Here is a 24,648-nt window from a genome sequence, read left to right on the forward strand (position 1 = left end):
GATGTTGTATGAGGGGTTTCAAGAAATCTACAAGCAGCAGGAAAACCTCAGGCCAAGCAGTGGGCCCGCTCCCAACAGGCATGTTGTGAACTGCACCAGCTAAATGCATTTTCTAGTTACATTTCAGGCTCATATTTGACGCCACTGACATCACATCACTAACTATAAATGACACTGTGAGCAGCTTCTTGGTTTTACCAAACATTACTGAAGTAGCATTTGTTATCTGTATTTCCTTGCAGGAACAGTCTTTGTTTTGTATTTTAAACAGATGATGAGTAAACCATACTGGCTGTATGTGTTTGTTTTGTCTTTTAGGTTTTTATGTTTATCAGTATTTACATTTATGTTACATTTTTTTATTTCCAACAGGAGACCTTTATATTACCAACTCCTCTCTTTGCCTTACACTTACACTGTTTTTCTCTTGCTCTTCATCAGGATGTCTGGAGCAAGAATTGTGGGTCACATGGTACACAACCTGAAGTCAGGCCAGTACGGGCTGGCAGGAATCTGCAATGGAGGAGGTGGAGCTTCTTCTATTCTGATCCAGAAATTGTAGGAAACCTGATGAGAACCTTCTCTCCCCAGCACATTCTCTGTTAAACTGTGTTCACTCCCTTTTGACTCCAAATGGTTGAAGCATCTGTTAACCTCCATTTACTGTGAACAATTGTTCTGTTACAATTTCAATGCCAGTTGCCTTATTCAAACAACAAAGTAGAACTTGACTCACACAACATCATGGCTCAAGTGTTTGAAACACTCCTTGGTTTGATGACACATATTGTGCAAAAAAGATTAATATTTAACTCTCAAATGAAACAGTAAAATAAATAGTTTCTATGAAACCACTGTTGTGTTACTGATCTTCAGTGACTAAAAGTTTGACCTATGATAATTCAAGTTTCACAACAGGTACATTGCTTTGGTTTTAATATTTGTAAGCTTATCTACAAAGCTATACTACAGTAATAGTGACCTGGCACTGTCATTTTTAAATTGGCCACTTGATGATGCAATTTCTCTGTTGAGTGCTCCTTTCCATGTTACAATCAATAACAGGTCAGAGTAGATGTTTGTGGTGTTCATATACTCTTTTTTTTAAAAAGTTTCACATTTGTTGCTGTTATCTTGTTTTGGTGTTCATAATTGGTGAGTTCAAGTTTTAATTAAGGTAATAACAGAAATGTATTTTAAAAGACATCTCAAAGCCTCAGCAGGTAGAAACTTTATACAGTATAGATGAATGATTAGTTTGATGCGTTCAAAGCACAAAATAAAATAACCTCTTCCCTGCTTCCTTATTTCCAGTGACATTCCTTAGATCACACCAAACTCTCCTCAGACTTTGCCTTCATGTGGTCTCAGCTTCACTCATGTAAAGTTTAGTTATACATGTTGCACTGTTTTGATACTCACGGTATCACATTCTGCCCTCAGACAGACAAATACACACCTGGAGAAGTATTCAGAGCTGTTTCTGTGGTTGTTTGGCAGCAGTAGGTGTCTGCAGAGGTCAGTACTAGGAAGCAGGATTCGGAGTTAGCAAGAAAACATCAGGATTAATTCTGAGTTTTCAGAAGTATGAAGCTGGTTCACTTTTTACTGCAATAAATCAGTGTGGTAACTTGTGCTGAGCAGCTAACCTGTTCCACAGCAGGATAACTTGAGGGTATCTGATAACAACCTGTCAACACCACAACCTCTGACCAGTTACATCACAAAAAGTCTCATAACATCAACAAAAGTCGTTTATACTGTTTCTATGGCGTTAGTAGAATATTGTTATTGTTCCATCCTTTCTATATCCACTGGTTTTAAAACGGAGAAACAGAAAGATTTACAACAACACAAACATGGTGATGATTTAGCTGCATTTTAATTCTTCAAAGCTTATTTTAGTGATATCTGACAGTGTGGCTGATTTTGCACTCATCACTGCAGCTCAGAATAACAGGAGACACCTGTGTGATGAGAGCTGGAAATAAAAGTATAAAATCAGCCACACTGTCAGATGTTAGTGCACTGATTTAAAAAAAAAAAAAAAAACTGCAAATGCAGCTGAAGTCATGTGTTCAGTGTTGTAATTCTGTTTTAAAACCAGAAATAGAAAGCATAAAACAATAAAATGATTCTACTGACTTAAAAAAACAATACAGGCTACTCTTTTTCCTGTCACCTGTCACTCTGGACTTTAGTCCCTGCAAAGTTCCCTTTTTTAATGCTCTACCTCTGAGCCACAGCCACCAACCTCGCTAACTCCAAATCCTGCTTTGTAGTACAAGCCCCAGGCCGACACAGCAGCATAAGAAAAGTTGCAGACAACAACTACAATACAAATCACTACTTTTTTGATTTGAATGAACTGAACCTTTAATTTAATGATGATGTTGATCTTGTTTCAGAATGAGTTAGTTTACCTGCAGATGAGGGGAACTCTTGGTTTTTCATTCCAGAAAGAGAGCTAGCTTACACTCTGGGTCAGTTGCCTTGGAAAAAGTGGAAAAACTGTGTGCTTTAAGGAGTTTATGGTGATTGAATAATGTTTTGTCTGTATTGGGGAACCCGCGTAAGACAGGAAACACAGTTTAGCATTTCATGTGGACGGTCTCTGGATATTTTGAACAACACAAATGAGATGGAGGGACCAGATACGCTGAGTAATAAAATATAAAATATTTCAGCTAGGGCCGACAGGTGTTAAGGATTAACTGGTGGTTGAATTAACTGATGATAGAAACAGATGTGTTGTTGGCACGGCCTCTGAAAATGGCCGACAAAGCAGGAAATACACATTTTAAATATTTCACCTCACTATCTCATTCATTTGACAGTGTTTGTTGAAATATTATGACAGGAACCGTTTGCTGGCCATCATTTTTGCTCTCAACAGCAATACATGAACATATCAGCTGCCTTTATTACGGAAATATCAGTTCTTGTGTAGTGACATAACATGAACAAAAGTTCCCTCTCTGGATTCAAACAAGTGACCATTAAAATGTGTCTGCATCCCAGTTTCCACTATTATTAGCGGAGTTAACGTTCAGCCACAGGTGTCGATTAAGCACAGGGCCAGCCAGGTGCTTACAATTCTCAGCATTAGTTTTGTGACATTCTTATGGGTAAACGCTCTATATGATACAACCCAAGTGCAAATGTGAGCGTATTGAAGTAAATTGTGGTCATGCATATAGCCTAATACTATATAAAAACCCTGATAAAGTTATCTATGGCGCCAATCATTTCACTTTACTACACTCTTGTGTACTATTATCCTTATTGTGCATAATTAAAGTTGACAGTCATGTCTGATGTGGATGAAAAAGTATTAATGAATGATGTAGAATATCGGGATAAAAGACATTCAAGTCTGTAGCCATTAATATAAAACACGATCAGTGATAGTATCACAAATTAATCTGGGCGTATCAGATTATCCACAGTGAGCTCATTCATCAATACAGCCCATGCTGCATAACAGAAAGAAGCAACCAAAGTGGAAAGTCCCCAAAATTGCTCCAAGCTCTGATTTTGCTTGGCTTTTTATTAACTTTTTTATGTCTGCCTGTGTTTGCGACAGTTGTTGCAAAGATCCTGTTTTTACCTTATCCTTGCATTTCCTGTGAAAATGACCCAGCTTTTAGACAGACACAGACTCAGGGTGAAGAAGGCTCACTTTGCCTATAATAGAAAATAATGAATACAACATACAAGGATGATTATGAAGAGAATGATTATAAAAAAGACTGATCATATAGGAGTACAAGTATATCAAAATCAGTCCAATGTGAAAAGAATTATCTAGGAGCAACTGAGTATAACCAGACATTAATACACGAGTAGGTTAATGATTGAATATATGAATCTGTATGAATTCACAAAAGAAAAATCATCAAATATTACCAGGAATATATGGCAATTGGCAAACAAAGTAAGACTCAACCTAACTTGGGTTCCTTTAAAGCAAGAACAACATGAGAAGTTAATCAAAGTAAAATACAGACTTTATTGAACAAGCTTAACTCCAAATTGAGTAAGTAACTTTAGGGATTAGTTCAGATAGTAAGGAGAGCTTAAAAGAAGTTGAAAGTTGTACCCCCTTCAACAATTTCAAAGTACCCCTAAAAGTACACATACCCCCATTTGAGAAACTCTCTATTTATTCAGACAATGCATCATTATCCATTCCTCCTTACAGCTTTTTTTTTTTTTAAGCAACAATGTTATAAATTCTTCATATAGAGGTGTAAAATGTTAAAAATGTATGTAAGGATAATGTGATGTCACTCAGTACATTTTCTTCTTCAGAGTCTCTTACTTGGTGACTTTTGTTTTGCATTCCCTCCTGTTCCTGGTAGTTATACAGTCAAATTCTGAGTTAAATATTAACAGAGTCTAAAAGTCTTTTGGCTAGCAGTATTTTGAAAACTACTTACCCAGTTACTGATTAAACACAGCAGGTGTTTCTCATTAGGAAGGCGAACAATAGCACAAGCAATGTAAGAAAGAGTCTTTTTTGCCTTTTTTGTCCTATGTGGCTCTATCTGAATGACGGCTGTTGGTATGTCAAACAACCATTAACCACTTCTCATCTCGTGACACTTCTCTCGTTCCTCCTCTCAGTCAAACTGTGATTTTAACAGTGGCAGTTCTGAATGCTGAAAAGTGTTGCTTGACGTGTTTATCACTTGTATCACCATTTCAGGAGAATGTCACTTTATTGTGGGACTTACAGAACATTTGAATGTCTTTGTTTCACATAGTATGTATGTGAAGTTTTACTTAGAAATAGCCAATTTTATGATAGTTTTGTGTTTTCAGTTTTTAGTTATTGTTTTTTTTTAATTAAAGTCTTTGTATTGAATGTCTGTTATAAGAATTGGAAGTCTGCGTGATTTCATAGCAAAATTTTGATTTTGCTGCTTAGACATGTGGCCAACAAGTATTTTCAACTGTACAAACTGTGAAATCACAGAGAAGGGGGCTGGTCTAATTTAAACCAGGCTACATGTAGCTATCTAAATTTAAAATCAAGAAATTGCAGCTCACCCAGGTTTTTATTTTCTTTAGACGTGCTTATGGTTTAGATAAGTGATTGGTTCTTCTCTCTTGATTGATAAATATAATTGTGTAACATCTGCATAACATGAAAATTTAGGGAGTGATTTCTAATAATGTTGCCTAAGGGAAGCATATATGAAGTGAACAGAATTGGTCCAAACACAGAACCTTGCGGAACTTCATAACAGAGGACTCATCTTTAACATGTACAAACTGAGATCCATCTGATAAACACAATTGAAACCAAGTTCTTCAAGGCCAATCAAATGTAGTCTGTAATCTGTGTAGTATGATTTGATGGTCAATTGTGTGAAATGTGGCATTGAGATCTAATGAAATACATGCAGAGACCAGGGTAAAACTTTACAATAAGTTACACAAAAAATGAGTCGTTACTGAGGAACGAATGAGGAACGAATCATTAGTTAATGATCAGTTTTTTAATAACTCCCAATCAAATGTCATACAGTAGCTAATCATTACTTAATAGGGTACTAATGAGAAACGAATGAGGAACTAACCATAATAAGGTACACAGAAAATTAGTAGTTACTGAGGAACTAATAGGAAATGAATGAGGAACTAATCATTAGTTAAAGGTCAGTTCTTGAGTAACTCCCAAACAAATGTCATACAGTAACTAATCATTAGTTAATTCATTAAATTAATAATGACTAAGGTTGTTGATGAGGAACAAATAAAGAACTAGCTTTTCCTGTATGTATTTCAATTTAATACTTTTGCTATGAGAATAATAACTGATTATTATTAGATTTAGCCGTGACTTAAGGTGCCTTTGATGTGAACATGATTGTAATATTCATGATGTGACAGATTTAACAAATGAGTAACATATAAGATGTGCAAAGAGATTTATTTTAAATTTTGGGCTTTTATTTTGATAGGTTCCGGATAGATAACTTCCTGTATAAAGCAGGGGTAGCCATTTTGTTTGTTGCTGAGGGCAGACGAGGTTTGCAATCCTCAGTCCTTTCCACTGCTCACTTTTTGTGGTATTGCCAGTAAGTATGTTTTATTTTAGAAGCTGAGGAGTAAATGTATAGTTATATTTGTCATTTTGTGCTTTGTTTCTAAAATCTATATTTGTCTACTTACCTGTGTTACTATTTGTGTTTATTTCAGTTTTACCTTGTCTTCGTGCCATGTACAAAAGACAGGCAGGTCATTGGTTGAGATCTTGGGGAAATGAGTTTAGCTTGCTGTTTCAGATGAGATCAGTACAATATTTTATTTTGAGAATGTTGCACAGCAGATCTAAAATGTAATTTAATAAATTCCTCTTGACCTCTTCATGGGAAAGGGTGTTCTTTGATGATGATGATGTGATATTGCTTTGATGGTGAGCTACCCACAACAGGGTCCCCTCCTTCCACAGTTTGTAGTAGGATGAACTGAACTTTGGACAAACTGAATGACCAGAAATTTGAAGGAACTAAACTTTAAGAGAGGTGAAGTCCTTTAACTCTGGACACATATTGAACTGAAAGGCCTATATTTTTGTTTTGTTTTTTTATTTATTTTTTAATGACTGGGCTCTGAGTCTGAACAGAATCTATTGTCTTCTGAGCCTCTTTATTCCATAACATTATGCATTTATTGTTAAATATTTGGCTAATCTAATTTATGTTGACATTGTAATGACTGGAAGAACCCACCATCTGTTAAGGCAGAAGGATAATATTAACCAGTGAATAAAAGTGTAGCCACTCTTAAGACTGACAAAAAGCATAATGAAGGTATTAGTTAAGTAATGATTCATTACTCATTAATGACTCAGTATGATGCTTCACTTTACTTCAGGGGACACAAAATGGGCAACTAATGGTCAAGTGATAATTAAGTAATGATTCAGTACTCTTTAACCACTTAGACACTGAGCAAAAAGGGGATGTTTAAGTAATAAGATATGATTGAGTTGTTACTGTGTAGTTTTGTTTTTTACTTTTGAGGTCTGTCAAACTTAAACATCAGTGCAAACATAGAGGTAAAGAGGATAAAACCATCTTTGATCCAGACCACGTGAAAGGACAAGATCATCTCTGTATCCACCTCTGTATCTGGGGAAATGCTGAAGTGGACAAAGAGGGACTAAACACTGGCTGTGATTCTGGCCACATTGATCTTCTTGGGATTCCAAATTCCTTCTCTGCCATGCTGCTCCGTACACTGGGCTGGTGCTGAGGAGCTCAGGAGTAGCTTCTACTCTCGGGCCACTATCCCGAATAGGATCACTGACCCCTCCAACCATCCATATATTGTTATTAATTTGTTCTTTATTTATAAGTGTTACTTACTGGGCTTCTTTGTTGCACAACATGCAGGATTACATTTCACTGTGATTTTATCTGGTCAATAAAGATTGATTGATTGGTTATTAGGTTGTTCCTCATTCCTTCCATCAATCATTTTACTAATCAACTAATTTTAGGAGTTACCAGAGAACTGATCATTAACTAATAGTTAGCTCCTCATTCATCCCTTATTAGTTACATCACTCATTTCTAAATTAACTCATCATTAACTAATGATTAGCCACTGTCTGGTATCTGAATGGAAGTTACTTAAGAACTGACCATTAACTAATGATTAGTTCCTTATTCGTTCCTCATCAGTTCCCTCAGTTATTATCAGTTCACATATTATTAACAAATGATTAGTTACTTTATGACATTTGATTGGGAGTTACTAACTGACCATTAACTAATGATTAGTTCCTCATTAACTATGAATTTTTTGTATACCGTAGTATGGAATGATTATCTTCTGTATGACATTTGATTTGGAGTTACTCAAAAACTGACCATTAACTAATGATTAGTTCCTCGTTCGTTCCTCATTAGTTCTTCGGTAACTATTCATTTTTTGTGTACCTTATTGTAGTCTTACCGAGACCAGTCCTTTATCAGAAGCGATCAGTAAATTATCTATTATTGTGGAAAGTCTCACAGTTTATTAGCAACTCAAAGATTTTAGACATAAAGGGGAGATTAGATATCGATTTATGGTTTGCTAAAACCTGTGGTTTGAGAGTGGGCTTTTCAAGAGGGGGTTTAATCACAGCTACTTGAAAGGACTGTGGTACAATCATTTTTTATTAGCTGTAAACTCTTATCCTCTCAAGGGTCATGGTGGCACTGAAGCCTATCTCAACTGTCATTTGGTGAGAGGCAGGGTACACCCTGGACAGGTCACCAGACTATCGCAGGGCTGACACATAGAAACAACCATTCACACTCACACCTACAGCCAATAAAGTCACCAATTAACCTGCATGTCTTTGGACTGTGGGAGGAAGCTGAAGAACCCAGAGACAACCCACACATGCAAACATGCAAACTCTACACAGGAGGGTCGCCCCACCCAAGGTCCAAACCCTGCCCCACCCAGGATTCAAACCTGGGACCCTCTTGCTATGAGGCAACAGTGTTAATCACCACACCATCGTGCCACCCCTGTGGTACATAGCCTGTTTATAAAGATGCATTGATCACATCCAATAAAGAACTGTTATCTACGGGTAAAACTTCCTGAAGTAGCCTAGTCAGGATGGGATCTAACAGACAGCTTGATGCTTCAGATGAGGAAATCACGGAGGTACTAACCTCCATGAGGTTTATGGGAGAAAAACAGTCTAACTATGTCAAGGTCTTACGGCTGTATCTAAGGTTCCTGTGTTTCAGGTTGGATCGGTTGCGGGTTGATAGATTTTGTCTCTGATAGGTAGAATTTTGTCACTGAAGAAACTCATTAAGTCGTTGCTACTGAGGGCTAAAGGAATACAAGGCTCTATGGAGCTGTGACTCTGTTAGCCTGGCTACAGTGCTGAACAGAAACCTGGGATTGTTCTTATTTTCTTCTATTAATGATTAATCATAGTTTGCGCTGGCATGGCGAAGGGCCTTCCTATACATTTTAAGACTGTCCTGCCAGACTAGATGGAACTCTTCCAGGTTGGTTGAATTCCAGTGTGTTTAACATTTTCGCAATATTTGTTTTAATTTGCGGGTTTGGGAGTTAAACCATGGAGCTTTTTTTTTTTTTGATTCAATATCTTCTTTTTAAGAGATGCAACTGAGTCAAGTGTTGTTTGCGTGAGCCAGCAGTACTATCAACAAGACAATCAATTTAGGAGGGATTGGAGTTGGTATTGGAGACCTCTGTAACATTGAGACGTATCGAATTTAGTGCAGATGGAATCAATTCCTTTAATTTAGCTACAGCACTATCTGACAGACTAAAATAACAGATTAAATAATGGGCTGATGAAGAAAGATTCTAGGGAAAAACATACACCAGAACAAGATTGAGGGTGTGCTTAAAAATGTGAGTGGGTTAATGTATACTCTGACAATTGAGAAATTTAGGGTCTTTCCACTATTCAGTGCCCAGGTCCCAATAACAATAGCAATCATTAAAACTGCAAGCAGCAACAAACTGGTCATCATACCCTTGCCCATAATGGGGCTTCTGGTAGAATGCTGGATGATTCAGCTTCTGTTTTTTTTGTGAAAGTCAGACTCTTCAAGAAGTAATGAGATGATAGTAAATGCAGTGCATTTTTTACAACTTGGTAGAGGTAGTGGAGAATATAGAGTGCTGCCAGTCATGTTGCTGTATATGAACTGTAGACCACACTGTGGAAGTTTTTTTTTTTTTTTGTGCATGATATCCCTCTAGTTGTTGGCACAAGGATTTTATTGTGAAATATTTGCATGACCGTGTTAATACTGTGGCTACACAGCTCCATTAACCCCTGAGGGCCTGCTTCAATATTACACACACTCACATCACTCTACACACAAAATGTACTTTTCATAATTTTTTTTTTTTTTTTTTTCCCCTTTTTTTCCCCTCTCTTCCTCTCCCTCCCTTCCAGAAGGGGTCACTGTGGAAGTTTCATGTAAATTAAAGTATATTGTCACTACATGTTGCCAGAAAGTTATACAATGACTATGACATCTAATTGGCATGTTAATGTCTTCAGGCCTGGACTCTTAAGATGTCAAATTTGGGGCACATTAGATAATGTATACTTAAGTTTAAACAACGTTTTATTTTATGGAGAGTCAGTTGAAGCCCTTTGGACTTGAACCCTTGATGAGAAACCAAAGTATATCAGTATCGGATCAGAAGGATTTTCAGTGGCACTAATCTGGCCAGCCCTATAAAAAAATTCTGTGGGCATCACTGCCCATTATAAATCAATGGACAGCCACTGTTGGATGAATATGGTCTTTTACTCATTACTTTCACTTCACCTTATCTCAAAGGCTGGTGACAGAATTTAATGAGTATCAGTGTTGGCCTCCATCAGTACCTGCTGTTTGCCCGGGTCATTTGTGAAGTGTTAGGTTGGCTTGTGCACACAGAAGGTGTGGTCACTGCTGTGGATCACGCGGTGGATGAACATGAGGCAGAGAGAGAAACAGGGGGTGAGGGGATAGACTGAATCAGAGTGCTCAAGGAATTTGAGGGAATTTGAAGGTAGGTGGGAATCTAGTAAAAATTTTGGATAAAGATATTTAAGACACAGTATTTGAGCATTGTTGGCATTCTATTTTTGAAATGTGGAAGAGTTCTGGAATCAGCTTGTAGCTTGTTGTTAAAAACCTGACCAGTCTCAGTGTTTGGTGGGGGAAATAAACATTTCTCTTATGTGTTATTATTGTGTTGTTATTGTTGTTGTGTTGTATAAGTTTCTCAGTTTATGAATCTTTTGTTTTATTACTATTACTTAAATGAATGCTGTGCAATGCATCAAGTATTGTACTAGTGCTTCATTAATTTCTATTACCTTTTCAAGGTTCATCAGTCTCTCTAACTAGGCAGTGTAACCAGTTTCAGTATGAATGGCAGTCAGGTAAGTTGAGCTTAATTGTAAAGGCGACATTTTTGAGTGTCTGAATTTTCAGTGTTTTCATATTTTTCTGTCATTTCTACCAGTTCACTCTGCTTTTACAGCCCTGCTCACCATATATGATAACTTTTCTGAGTAAAGGCAGATCACCTGTGTACCCCATGTCATCTATAGAAAATGTTTTTAATCCTATTTCTTTATTGTACCTCCAGGCTCATTGTCCCACCTATGACAATATAGGGTGTCAGTATGAGGAAGGAAGACCTCCAACAAAAGCCCCCCAACAGGGTATATACCCTTCCCTACCACAAGGGACCCCCAGCTATGTTGCTGTGGCTCCCAAAACAATCAACACCCACCACACTGTAACACCTGGGACACTACATTGCACCGGACAAAAGAAAGGTACAGTAATTTATCATTTATATTTTGTTACAAGCTTTTTGTGGAGCGCTACAGCACTGAAATGTAAAGGTGGGTAAACAATTCCAGTCAGTAATAACGCAAATATCCACTCACATGTATGAAAACATTTGCTCCTTCCTTAACTTATTTTTGTTCTCGCTGTAAAACATAAAGTTGATCTTACCTAATGTAACTTTTTGAATGTGGAATAGTAATCATTCTTGTAAGACTGAATAGTTAAAGTCATGAGCAATATCACACTCCTCCACAGTTTAATATTTCTTTTTGCCATTTTGCTGCTGCAGTCTTACTTGGCCTGCTCTGGTATGGCAGCTCAAATAATTCATGTTAGAAAACATTAGCTAGTTATTGCTGTGTACAAACATTAGAGTCCGTTTGCTAACTTTATGACTCCTCTCTATGTGTTCTGCTGTTGTAGGTACTCTACTACTGTGCTGCTGTTTAATCATTTACTGCACAATACTATTATTGTAAAACAGTCACTTTCTGCCATATTTGCTGTTGTGCTTTAAAACATAGAACCACCTGTAAGAACCACCTCTACTCAAAATACTACAAATTTACTTTAACAAATGACAGAATAAAATGAGGGTAAACTAGTAAATAAATGGAGAGAGAATTACTTTAATTATCTGCTCCATTTCCCATTGTGGCCAAGTTGCTGGCGCTTTATCAGCACACTGGGGACCTAATAGTGCCCTATGTGAGGCTATATGAAAATGACCATGGTGGTGACAGCAGCTTAACCTTATGGATTACTTTTTAAAAAGGCAAGGTCCTTCCTAGCTGCGCTAAAAACAACTGCAGCCATTTAAGGTGGTGAACTATAATCAATATTTAAATGAAACAATAATTTGTACAATATCCATTAAATTTTACATTCAAAATGATGACAAACAGATTGGTAATAAGACTTAACAAATGTGAAACTGGAATGTGAAAAAGTTCAACGACTATCTCTTACAACAATGTACTCTCTATCCAGCAAAAAGAAACACTTGTTCACTATGAGCCTGCTATGATTTCTACTCTTTATATGTTGTTTATGAGGGGGTTATAATTTTGAAGCAAAAAAAACTTTTATGAAAAGCTAGAGAACAATATGGGGAAAATTTAAAGCTAATCAAAATTAGCATTGTAATCGTGTCATAGGAGTTTCACTGTTGAAAAGATACACTTAATCAAATGTCCTCTAAGTTGTAGTTATTGGATTTAAATTCTTCATAAACATAAGGAAGCTAGAGGCTGATGGTTTTAATATGTTGCTTATTTTTTATAAGACTTTTATACTATGTATTTTATACTATTATACTATGTATTTTAGATCTACAGTGTGTTTTCTGTCATATCTGCAGTACAGCAGCTGCTCTGCCTGGTATTTGCATGTCTGATGCTAAAAAAATCTTGAAGATGCAATTAATATATATAATCACTCATTCACTTATTCACTTCATTTTATCCCTCCAGGAACAAAGACATACCGCTGGAAATATATACTGTGTGCATCTCTGTGTGTGCTTCTCATCTTGGCAGTGGCTGGCCTGTTGTTGTGGTACTTCTGTAAGTTCAATTTCAGATCTTTGTTGCTGCTTAAAATGATTTTGGCATCACATGAATTTACAGTGTTAATAATCACAGCAGATTCCTGTGTACTCTTGCATTTGTCATGTATATATGTATGGGGTGTCATTTTTAAAAACTGAATAACAGTTTTTTACTGATATATTTTCAATATTTAGTTCATTTTATTCACATTTAGCAAATTTTTCTCACAAAAGACACATATTTGATTAACAATTTGTTCATATGTGAAAGAAAATTTGGTTGGACATTAAATGTTATATCAAAATATTATATCTAAATCTAAATGTTAAATATTGAATTGACATAATTTGAATATGTTCTAAATATTTAGCTTTATAAACGGTAACACATTTAGATTTAGATTTAACATTTAACATTTAGGTTTTGATTTAACATTTAGAATTAGATATAACATTTAATGTCCATGTTTTAAAACCCAAACTTCTTTCACAAATGAACATATTTTCAATCAAATGTCTCTTTTGTGTGAAAAATTTGCTAAATTTGAATAAAATGAACTAAACATTGAAAATATTTCAGTTAAAAATCTGTCATTCAATTTTTACAAACGGCCCCCCATATATGTGTATGTTTGTGTGTTTTCAGTATACTCCCAGTGCTTACTGGGGAAGTCGTGTACAAGTGGTGGGAGATGTTTGCAGCCCTCTCAGTGGTGTGATGGTGTAAGAGACTGTTCTCACGGAGAGGATGAATCCCAGTGCTGTAAGACAATACACACACACACACACACACACACACACACACACATCTATTGCATGTCTGTCTGTCCTGGAAGAGGGATCCACCCTCAGCCTCTCTTCCTGAGATTTCTACCATTATTTCCCCCCGTTATAGGGTTTTTTGGGGGGAGTTTTCCTTAGTCGATGTAAGGGTCTAAGGTCAGAGGGATGTTGTATGCTGTAAAGCTCTCTGAGGCAAACTGTGATTTGTGATAATGGGCTTTATAAATAAAATTAACTTGACTTGAATTAACTTAGCCTGAATTAACTGACACACACACACACACACACACACACACACACACACACACACACTCTGTCAGTGAACATCATGGTGGCTGAGTAGTAGAGTTCTCTCTGCTTCACAGTTCGTCTCCATGGAACCAACTTCATGCTGGAAAGCTATTCATCTGACAGGCAGGCGTGGATGCCGGTGTGTGCTGACAACTGGGACAACAACTATGGAAGAGCTGTGTGTGAGCAGATGGGGCACAGGAGGTACATTTACAATCAAATGTTTTACAGTTGTAGAGTGAGAGAAACCACTATCATGTTAACACTGGATGACTGACTGACTCATTTAAAGGTCCAGCTGAGTATATTGATCTTACCTCACTGATCACACTTGTTTTGTGTCCATCCCACAGGCAGGATTATCTTTCCTTCACCCAAATCAGTGCAGGCTCTTTGGCCTCCAGGGGATACATGAAGCTGAATCCTGGAAGTGACCATGGATCACATATACAGTCACAGCTCGCTTACAAGTATAGCACTGCGACTATCACTGGACAATAAATTCATACACAGTGCAGCAGTCACTACATTCCCACTGGGAGCTGAATCAATAGTATTTTACACTGTGTAATGTAGAACATTTAAAGTGTTGATTTTTTTTTTTTCGATTTGCTGTGTTAATTAACAGTTTCTGTCATTCTTTTCTTGGCAGCCAAAGTTGCTCAGGCAGAGCAGTCCAACTTCGTTGTATTGGTAAGCTACTTTAACTGGGACAGAGCAGCACTACTGAAATATATCTGAATTCAAGTGAAATGTGAAGCTGTTCTAAAAATGGGACTCAGCAAGCAAGACAGAAGTATTTTGGTAAAACCATCCTGATGACGTGAGCTTGACATGTTTCACTGCGTATCAGTCTGGATTCTGCAAACCCAAACACGTTCGGTTAGAGGAATACTCGCCTTGACAGACAAATGTTTTCAGCAAATCCTGACATTAGCACTAGCATCTACTACACGAATATGTTGTTAGTTAGACAGTAACAGCAGATCTACAAAATACAATTTATTTATATTTACCATCTGTATGTGACGTCTTCCTCATCAACAACAATCCCCATGAGGTTTTCTCAATATACTGGAGCATATTTCTGCATGTCTCATCCAGCAGCTGCCTCTGGATTGCTGAATCCCAGCTGGCAGTGTCCTTGTTGTCTGTCTGAAGCACTGTGAACACTGATCTGCATGGCCATGATTCCCAGCTGAGCAGCCTGTCCTATAAGCTCCTCCATTAACCAATCACTTATGAAACATCAATAAACATTATATTTGTACCAGGGAACATCTTCTTCATCACCAACAGAGCCAGTTGATAAATCAAGCTTTGGCCAAATCCAGTCAGAAAAACAGTGAAAAAGTACTTTCCTCTGAGAACCTGTGTGAGTGCATCCCGATGTTGTTTAATTGTTGTTATTGACAGTATTACCGACTTAACTTCGCTTATCACTGTGTTTACTTACGCTAATGTTAGAGTCCCCGCTTGTTGCTTTAGGAGCAGCCATTACTTTTCTGCAAGCAGCGGTCTGCATGTCACATCTTTAACTACACTGCAGTCCCTGACTGGCTGCTTACCTCGTAAACTACGGTGCAGATCCCTGATTGGCCCAAAAAGACTGTAATTTCTGGAAAGTGTTTGGGGCAGCAGAGAGTCAACCACATACAGAGAGTGAACCAGAATGCTGACCTCACATCATCAGGATGGTCTCACCAGTCTGACAGTGGCACTTCAGAGAAATATCAGAGAAAAGAATTTAAAGTATAGCTGAATTTTTTTTTTTATCTGTGATGACTAAAAGAAAAGAGATATATTAAACTGTTTTCTTCAACCCTCAGAATGTGGGGTGAGCTCAGCAGCCTCCAGTGTTCGTATTGTGGGTGGTACAGAGGCAGTAAATGGGGCCTGGCCATGGCAAGTTACTCTCCAGATCCATGGTCAACACATATGTGGAGGCTCCATTATCAGCTCTTACTGGATCCTGTCTGCTGCACACTGCTTCCAGACGTAAGTGTTCTTTTTTTTTCTTCTTCTTTTTACTGTCTTTTGATATATATTCAGGAAAGAATCTGAAATTTGTTTTTCCAGTGTTTGAGTGTTTTACTTCATGCAGATACTCCAGTCCTGGTTTGTGGGTGGTACGCTCGGGTGACGTGAGCTTGTTTCAGATGAGCTTTGGCACTGGCCAAACAGTTAACAAAATTATCAGCCATCGAAAATTTGACTCACAAACTAATGACAACGACATTGCTCTCTTAAAGCTTGATGCACCTCTGACATTTACAAGTAAGTGCTTGCTGATAAAAGTTGTCATGAACTGAATTATGATGCATTCTGCATTGACAATGGCAACTCTGTAAATCCATACATGTTCTCGTCTCAGGAACAGTGAGGCCGGTGTGTCTCCCCAACATTGGCGTGGACCTTCTTGCTGGACATCAAGCCTGGATCACAGGATGGGGAGCCTTGCACTCATCTGGTGAGCAATATGCTGAGTGTATGTGTATATGTATATATACAGAAAATGCAACATGTTGACTGAGAATAAACTTTTCAGTCCTCCCTGTAGATTATTTGTTGAAATATTTCAGGAGTCACCTACTTTTCAAGGGGTAAAGTAAGCTGTTTGTGTGCAATCACTGAATTTTCTCAGGACCGTCCCCTGACAGACTGAATCAGGCCCAAGTGACCATTTACAGGAGAGAGACCTGTAACAGACCTCAAGTGTTAAATGGAGAAGTCACTGAGACCATGATCTGTGCTGGGGAGCTACAGGGAGGAGTTGACTCATGTCAGGTTAGTAGTGAGTTTGTTCACTCTGTCACACATAGACTGTATATGTATCACACACACTAACTGTCCCTCCTGTGTGCTGCAGGGTGACAGTGGAGGGCCTCTGGTGGTTAAGGAGGGAGATGTATGGTGGCTGGCAGGGGACACCAGCTGGGGGATTGGATGTGCTTGGAGAAACAAGCCAGGAGTCTACGGGAATGTAACCTACTTTATCAACTGGGTATATGAACAAATGCAGGTACAGTTAATGCCATAGAGATGAAATTCTTTGTATTCAGTGCAGACATGATTGGAATTTCCCAAATGCATATTTGTTCTTTTTTGCAAATAATATTTATTTTATCTGTTTTAATTTCCCTCAATATATCTTCTCTTATAATAACAGTAATAATAATAACAGATACTGAACAATTTAAGCTGCATGAATATATTAGCTGATAAATGTTGACAACAAGAACTCTCAATCACATATAATAACATATCAATCTATACATTTTTTTTATGATCCTCTTGTACACTGTTGCATGCAAGTCCAACATTTTAGCCTCGATTCAGTCCACTGACCAAAGGTTAAAGTTAAACCTCCATCATGTGGACACGCAAACCAAAACAATAGATGAAGTGTACAGAGCTACAGACTGCAGCATTGATTCTTAGTGAGATCAGTTGTACTAGCAAACCTTTTATATTAATAACAGGGTGTAATCTTAGGAGAGTAAATTGGAGCAGGTGACCCTAATCTGAGACTAGCAGGTTAAGCCTAAGTGACCTGTGATGGTTTGAAGATAATGGTTCTAGTCTACAAGTTCCTACATTTAATTAATTGGGTTTTTTTTTTATCTCCACAGAATGAGTGACACAGTGAGCCTGAAGATATACCTCTTTAATCAGTCAGCAGTACTTTATCACACACTTTGCACTTTAAATCTGAAGCTCAGAGGAAACTTATTGACCCATTTGTATTTAAACCAAATCAAGCATTTATTTGATGTACTAAAACACATTTTGCACAAAGCTGAACCAAGTTTGACATGTTGAGTTTTCAAGGGCGATAGCACTTCCTGTATTTTTTCCTTCTCCAGTCTATCCTGGCACAAATGGGAGGCCATAACAAGGAGGTCCACTTGTCATCTCCATTTACTCCTCCTTTTGTGCAGTCAAAGAGAACCAACAGTCGCAGAGAAAATCAGTGTCCGTTCTTTTCATGGATGTATTAAGAAAACCCCGGAGTACGTTCTTTTGTACAGTGTTGTGATTGGCTAGTAGTAAGGTTTCTGTGCTATGATTGGTTAAAACCTCCGTTTTGTAGTCTTCAGATATTTGCACTGATTATATTAGTGTATTTAGTGTTCTCTTAGAGTCTACTTGTTATCATATAGTGCGTCTACATAGTCATGAATAACCTGTTTATGATCAGGTTTCCGTGTATCCAGTTTATTTGTTTGAGCATGTAAACCTGAAATTCCATTTATGAGAAACCTGAATATGCTAATTACAGAACTGAGAAACTAGGATGTTTACATGGAATGTGAAACAACATCCCGAATATGATCATAACCAGGATAAGCCTAATTATTAACAGGTTATTAATGTCCATGTAACTGCACTCCATGTGAAATCTCCCTCAGCAGATGTGAAATTGTCTGTCAGATGAAGCTAACAGAGTGTTTGTGGACACTTTCTGCAGAAGTTATGTCTAAAATGCATTTTAAGCATGTACATAAGACATTATAATGCATTTTTAAAGATTTATAAAACTCTTAATAGATGTTTATTATCATGCATGAAAACTTCTGACAAGGTTAAAAAAGTGGTGTAACTGGCTGACAATGTGTGTGATAAGTTCAGCATTCTTAATATTTCATACCGCTATATCAACATGTGTGTTTAAAGGAAGAATCTGAGTCCTGAGTTACACACATTATAACTAGCATCACTTTAGCCAATTATAAAGACACACAGTGAACTGCTCTAACATTTAAAGATTCAATTTTTTTTATGTTATAAACAAAAAATAATATGATAAAATATTATATATGGACTTCTGAGTCGTTGCTGGATGTAAGTAAAGGGTAAGACCAGTTTCGTAGTGTGAAAAAGTAAAAATACTTTGGGTAGCATTTAATAATACAGCCCGCGACTTACTGAGTAATTACTTGGCACTTACATGACACTTACAAGGTACTTTCAAGGAAAGATATTGAAAGTTATCCCCTAAGTGCTCTGTATGTACTAGGTACCTACGGGGTACTTTCATTTCATTTCATTTTATCATTTTATTTCGAACATGTAATGCGAAATTACAACAAATTCCAAGAATACAAAAGACAATGGTGGTTTTTTTCCCCTTCTTCTGAAATATACATTAATGAAGAAATTAGTAAAAGTTATTTCTACCTTTTTTTGAATTCTTTTATGTTTGGACATTGTTTGAGCTCCATATCCAAACCGTTCCACAGTCTCAGCCCACAGACAGAAATACAGAAACTCTTCCTTGTTGTACGAAATTTTTGAGTTCTGAAATTTAAAAAAATCCCTTAAATTATAGGTCCCTTCTTTTCTTCTGAATATTTGTTGAATATTTCCTTCAGTTGATGATGTTTTGCTTTGTACATTATTTGTGCTATTTGATAATTAACCAGATCACTAAATTTTAATATTTTTGACTGTAAGAATAGTAATAAAAGTTTGTGTGGTCCTGGTATCCAGCCTTGTGAATGATACAGATTCTCTTTTTTTGGAGAATGAATAGTGGCTGTAATGTAGTTTTGTTAGTATTTCCACAAACTTCTGCACAGTAGTTTAAATAAGGTGAGATCAATGAACAGTACAGAATGCGGAGTGATTTATGATCAAGATACTGTTTTGTTTTGTTTAATACTGCAATGCTTCTTGAAATTTTGGAATGGATGTATCTGATGTGTGATTTCCAGTTGAGTTTGTCGTCTACAGTAACACCAAGAAATTTATTTTCAGGTACTCGCTCTATCGTAACCCCATCTACTATAATATGTGTAATGTGTTTTATGACTACCAAATAACATATATTTTGTTTTATTCAAGTTCAGGGATAATTTATTTATGTCAAACCATAGTTTTATGTTACCCATTTCTGAATTGATATCTGCAAAAAGTTTATCCACAGTATTCCTTGAATAAAAAATGTTTGTATCATCTGCAAATAAAACAAGCTTTAGTATTGTTGATACATTACATAAATCATTGATATACACGAAAAACTGTTTGGGTCCTAATACTGACCCCTGGGGGGCTATTGAAACGTTTTTCAAGGATTTGGGAAAATTGAGGTAGCAATGAGACAGGTATTTAATTTGTGAAATGGTGACTGTTGCCAGATTTGTACAGGGGAATAACCTTTGCTGTTTTCATTTTGTTTGGAAATGTTCCGGTTTGAAATGACAAGTTACAGATGTGTGTGAATGGTTTAGAAATCCCCTCAATTATCTTTTTAATCACAAACATGTCAATATTATTATAATCAGTTGATCTTTTACTCTTAGATTCTTTTACAATGTTTACAATTTCACTCTCATCCACAGCACTAAGGAACATTGCTGAACGATTTCTCTTGATTAAATTTTCAACTTTTACATCAGAAGGTCCATGATCTGGGATTTTCTTTGCAATGTCTGGTCCAATATTTACAAAGAATTGGTTCAAACTATTGGCCACAACAGACATATTGTATTCTTCATGATCATTATCTATAATGTTCATTGGATAGTTTATTTTTTGGGACCCATTTTTTATAATTCTATTTATTATGTTCCATATTTCTTAATATTAGTTATGTTATTCTCTAATAATGTCTGACAGTATTCTTTTTTACTGGCCCTTATGATATTAGTGAACTTATTTTTATATGTTTTATATTTATTTTCTGCTTCCTGGGATCTTATTCTAATAAAATACTTATAAAGTACGTTTTTCTTTTTACAGGCATTTTTCAGACCTTTTGTTAGCCATGGGCATTCTGAATATTTAACTTTTGTATTATAATGTTTTAATGGACAGTTTCTATATTGTTGTTTAAATGTAGTCTTTTTATTGTTTTTATAGTTTTTGTTGTCTGCTGTGAAAACTGGTAGGTGGTCACTGATGTCATTTATTAAAAGCCCGCTTATTGTGTTTTTATCCAGGTTGTTGGTAAATATGTTATCAATAAGAGTTGCACTATGTGATGTTATCCGGCTTGGTCTGGTGATTTTTGGATATAAGCTTATGCTGTATAATGTATTGATGAATTCATCAGTCTTTCTGTGACTGTTTGTGTTAAGCAAGTCAATGCTGAAGTCCCCGCAACTGAAAAGTGAGTTACTGCTCATTTTAGAGAATGTTTTCCCTATCCATTCATTGAAAACCTCCATACTAGAGCCTGGTGTTCTGTACATACAACTTATAACTACATTTTTGTTATTTCCATTCCATATTTCAATAGTTACACATTCCAGTATATTATCAATCACCATAGACACATTATCCAGCTCCTTAAATATCAAATTTTTATCCACATACAAATCCACTCCTCCTCAACCTTTATTTTTTTCTGCTTATATATCTCATTTCATAGCCATCCAGTTCAAAGTTATTGATTTTTCCTTTCGTAATCCAAGTTTCAGTTATAGCAATTATATTGATTCGGTGTGAAAACTGATGTAAATATTGTCAAACAGGAATGAATGTATATATATTAAGAAGAATGTTTTAAAGAGAAAAATACAAATATGACAAGGAGTAATGGGGCATAGGCCAGGGGGAATTAGTGGTATATTTCAAATATTAAATCTACAGTTTAATCCTTTATGCAATTAAAATTTGCGTACAGGCTTCTGCTGTTGAATTGGATGTTGGAGAGTTTGCCTTCTGTATCAATGGTCCTGTTGAGCTGTTCATCAGTGTAGCATTCACAGTTATTGTTGATGGAGAAAAAGAAATGATTGTCCGGGTCTATGTCATATTCCAAAGCCTGTGTCTTGTGGTCGGTGTATTCAAAAGGTTTAAGTTCCAGTTGGTTGTTATCTCTGTGGTATTATGTGGCTATTGCTCCCAAATGTGGATGGATGATTACTTTCTGTGTGAGTTATGGTTGTGTGTATCATTGCTTGTTACCTTTCAGTCCAGTAATGATGTCACTGATATACATCCAGCTTTTCCATGTTTTTGATTACCAGTATCTTGGCCTCCTCAGGTGTTCCATTGAGTTTTATGACGATTTTGCAGTTTGCTGTCCAAATATGTTGAATTTTTCTTTGTTTTTTCAAGAGGCGTGCTTTTCTGGCAATGTCGGCGTTACGTTTCGTTAAGTGCTTGTTTATGAAGATGTTTGATTCCTTTAGCTTATTTCTTTGCTTTAGCAGTGTGGCCTTATGCTTTATGTTAACGAACCGTAAAATGACAGCTGGTTTGTCGCTGGTGTTCCTCCTGGGTAGAGGGTGGCATGCCTCGATGGTGTTGCAGTCGATTTCAATCCCTTTTGACTTGAGCAAAGCAGCCACCTGTTGCTCCGTGGAGCTGACGTCCAGGTCCCCCAGGCTCTCCCCCATTGACAGCAGCTACCGCCCAAGCATACGACTGGGGCTTGACGTGGACTCCCATGATGATAACATCATTCAACCATGTTTATTGCTCCAGGTACGCGACCCGTCTTTCCAGATCGGTCAGCCGCTTATCCTTTTCTGCATTCTGGATGCAGAGCGCTTTCACTTCCTCCACCAATTCCAGGATACCCTTCTGCTGCAATCTGACAGCAGAAATCTCTTCTGTTAAGAAGTCGGGTGATTTTTTAATGTCCTGGACTTCTTCGGCCTGCGGTATCTTCTTTGGTGCCATATGTGGCAGGATAGCGCTGCACTCCCTGCCGTGAGGGGCAGTGTGGCAGACAATTGCGCATCACCTATAAATACACCAGGTCGGACCCGTCTCGTCCTTTCCGCTTCCTCTTCCTCCTTCACGGAGCCGACAGCGTGTGTGGTGGCGTCTCGCTGGTTTGCAGGTTAGATCTCAAAATAAAGGTATGCATGCTCTGTGTCTCCTCATTCCGCTCAAGTTATTCTGTGTTGTGGGCCTGGCGCTTACCTCAGTTTCGCTCCGTCCGGCAGTGCGGTGTTACCTGGAGCCGGGCTGTCTCCCTCGGGTCAGTGTGTGTGTGGTGCACTCTCTGCGGGTAAGACGCTCAGTTCTCTGCTATTTTTATATTATGCTGCCGATGGTCGGGTGAGGTGTACTGATTTGTTTTTTCCCAGCTGTCGCTGCTAGACTCTGGGCTGTGCGCTTCCTCCTCCTGCCGCGGTGACACCTCCGATCCTGCTCTCCGTACGCGGCCGTCACGCGCCGCTGTGAGCCTTGCTGCTGTCCGGGCTCTTTCTGTGTCCGGGCTCTTTCTGTGTCCGGGCTCTTTCTGTGTCCTGGCTCTTTCTGTGTCCGGGCTCTTTCTGTGTCCGGGCTCTTCCTTTTGGCCTTGGTTCTTTCTCTTTTAGTTTCGTCTTGGCTTCGGCGTTGTCTTGGCTCGTGGCTGACCCTCTCTCGTCCATTCTGCTGGTGTAACTGTTCTCCGTGTGGCTCTTCGTGGGACTCCAGCCGCTTTAACTCGGCGCTCCGGGTCGGCCTGCACTTGACTCTCTGATCCGGCCCTGTTGACTGCAGCCAAAGGCTGTGGCAACACAGCCTAGACAAAAGTTGCCGGCGTGCGCCCAGAGAGGCGTCCTAACTTTCATTGCCACAGAGCCATACCCGCCAAGACTGTTTTAAATTAGAGTGGCAGACATTTATTGATTGTTTGGGTTTATTTCTTTTCTATTTCTTTCCGTTGGATTATTATTGCGTCTCAGTGTTATATTGGATTTATTGTTTGGATTTATTTATGTTATTTCTTTTCATTGAATTATTATTGCTTGAGTTTCTGTTATATCGGATTAATTGTTTAGAAATATTTCTTTTTCCTGATTTTGATAATTTGTGATTTAGTATAGTTCCTTTTGGCTTTGGGGTGTTATTTTTGATTATGTTGTGTGTGAGGACTGCCTTGATTTTATGGTTTTAATATTGTTTTCTTTCTGTTGACAGGTGCTGAGGCCCAGAGCGGCAGCGGTTCCCCTGGTGGTGGTTCCTTTTTCACGTTTTGGTTTGCAGTGTCACCGGTGAAGTGTAGTTTTGGATCCCTCCCTTTTTTTGTTACTGCTGTTGTGGTAAGCCCCAGCCCTGTCCCTTATTTCCTTTAAGTGGCTCCTCACATCATTTCTCACCATTATTATTGTCTTTATTTTGATTTATTTAGTCTGTTACTCAGTTAAAAATAATTGTTTAATAAAATATATTTTTATAATTGGAAATCACGCTCTCGTCCTGTGGAGTTTTTCGAACTGCGTGCCTTGTTTCAAATCGAAAACTGGTAACTTATGAAGTCCTGTTATATCCTGGGGTGAAAGCCCCCCAGGTGGCGTTGTCAGCAACCTTCTTATTCCGCTCGCCTTGCCACACATATAACCGGCAACTCGGAGTGGAAGCGTGACAGCATGCTCAGTCTCTGACAGCGTGCTAATAAGGACCAATATATGTTAACAAATAAAATGTAGAGACTATATTGTTTTTGAAGAACAGAGAGAGAATGTGAATTCGGCAGGGCCACTGAGAAGGTTTTATTTAGGTGTTGGATCAGTATAGGGAGCTGTAACTGCAATGAGATCAATACAAACATCCCTGGAGTGTGGAGTGAATTATGATCAGCTACTTTAGAAGGGTACTTCTTAGGGTACTAGAAGAGACTAATTATACTTTTAATGTTATCCTTTAATCTCACTTGTCTTTGACATTTTAGGGTATATAATTTGAAATAACAAAAAACCAAGCTAATTTTTT

At 37.7% G+C, this 24,648-nt stretch overlaps 2 protein-coding genes across 5 annotated transcripts in view; both read left to right on the forward strand.

Annotated features, from left to right (window-relative positions):
• The window catches only part of acat1 (acetyl-CoA acetyltransferase 1), an 18,961-nt gene extending 18,221 nt beyond the window's left edge, over positions 1-740 (forward strand). Inside the window, exon 12 of the mRNA XM_042499684.1 lies at positions 442-740. Coding sequence (XP_042355618.1) covers positions 442-562 — 121 coding nt within the window. The 3' untranslated portion in view covers positions 563-740. The remainder of the gene's footprint in view (positions 1-441) is intronic.
• On the forward strand, positions 653-20,131 carry tmprss2 (transmembrane serine protease 2). Of its 4 annotated transcripts, none has more exons than XM_042499681.1 (14): positions 653-4,567; positions 10,892-10,948; positions 11,158-11,350; positions 12,839-12,931; positions 13,562-13,678; positions 14,064-14,193; positions 14,343-14,459; positions 14,642-14,682; positions 15,819-15,987; positions 16,094-16,266; positions 16,364-16,459; positions 16,634-16,776; positions 16,859-17,011; positions 17,622-20,131. In XM_042499681.1, the coding sequence occupies exons 2-14, from the start codon at positions 10,934-10,936 to the stop codon at positions 17,628-17,630; spliced, it is 1,449 nt and encodes a 482-aa protein (XP_042355615.1). In that variant the 5' UTR covers positions 653-4,567; positions 10,892-10,933; the 3' UTR covers positions 17,631-20,131. The 4 variants fall into 4 exon arrangements, with proteins under 4 accessions (XP_042355615.1, XP_042355617.1, XP_042355616.1 ...); XM_042499683.1 differs by having other exon boundaries at positions 653-4,505; XM_042499682.1 differs by lacking the exon at positions 653-4,567 and adding an exon at positions 10,324-10,572.
• Positions 20,132-24,648: the final 4,517 nt, after the last annotated feature.

The sequence above is a fragment of the Plectropomus leopardus genome, chromosome 13 (genome assembly GCF_008729295.1).
Source record: "Plectropomus leopardus isolate mb chromosome 13, YSFRI_Pleo_2.0, whole genome shotgun sequence".
NCBI lineage: Eukaryota > Metazoa > Chordata > Actinopteri > Perciformes > Serranidae > Plectropomus > Plectropomus leopardus.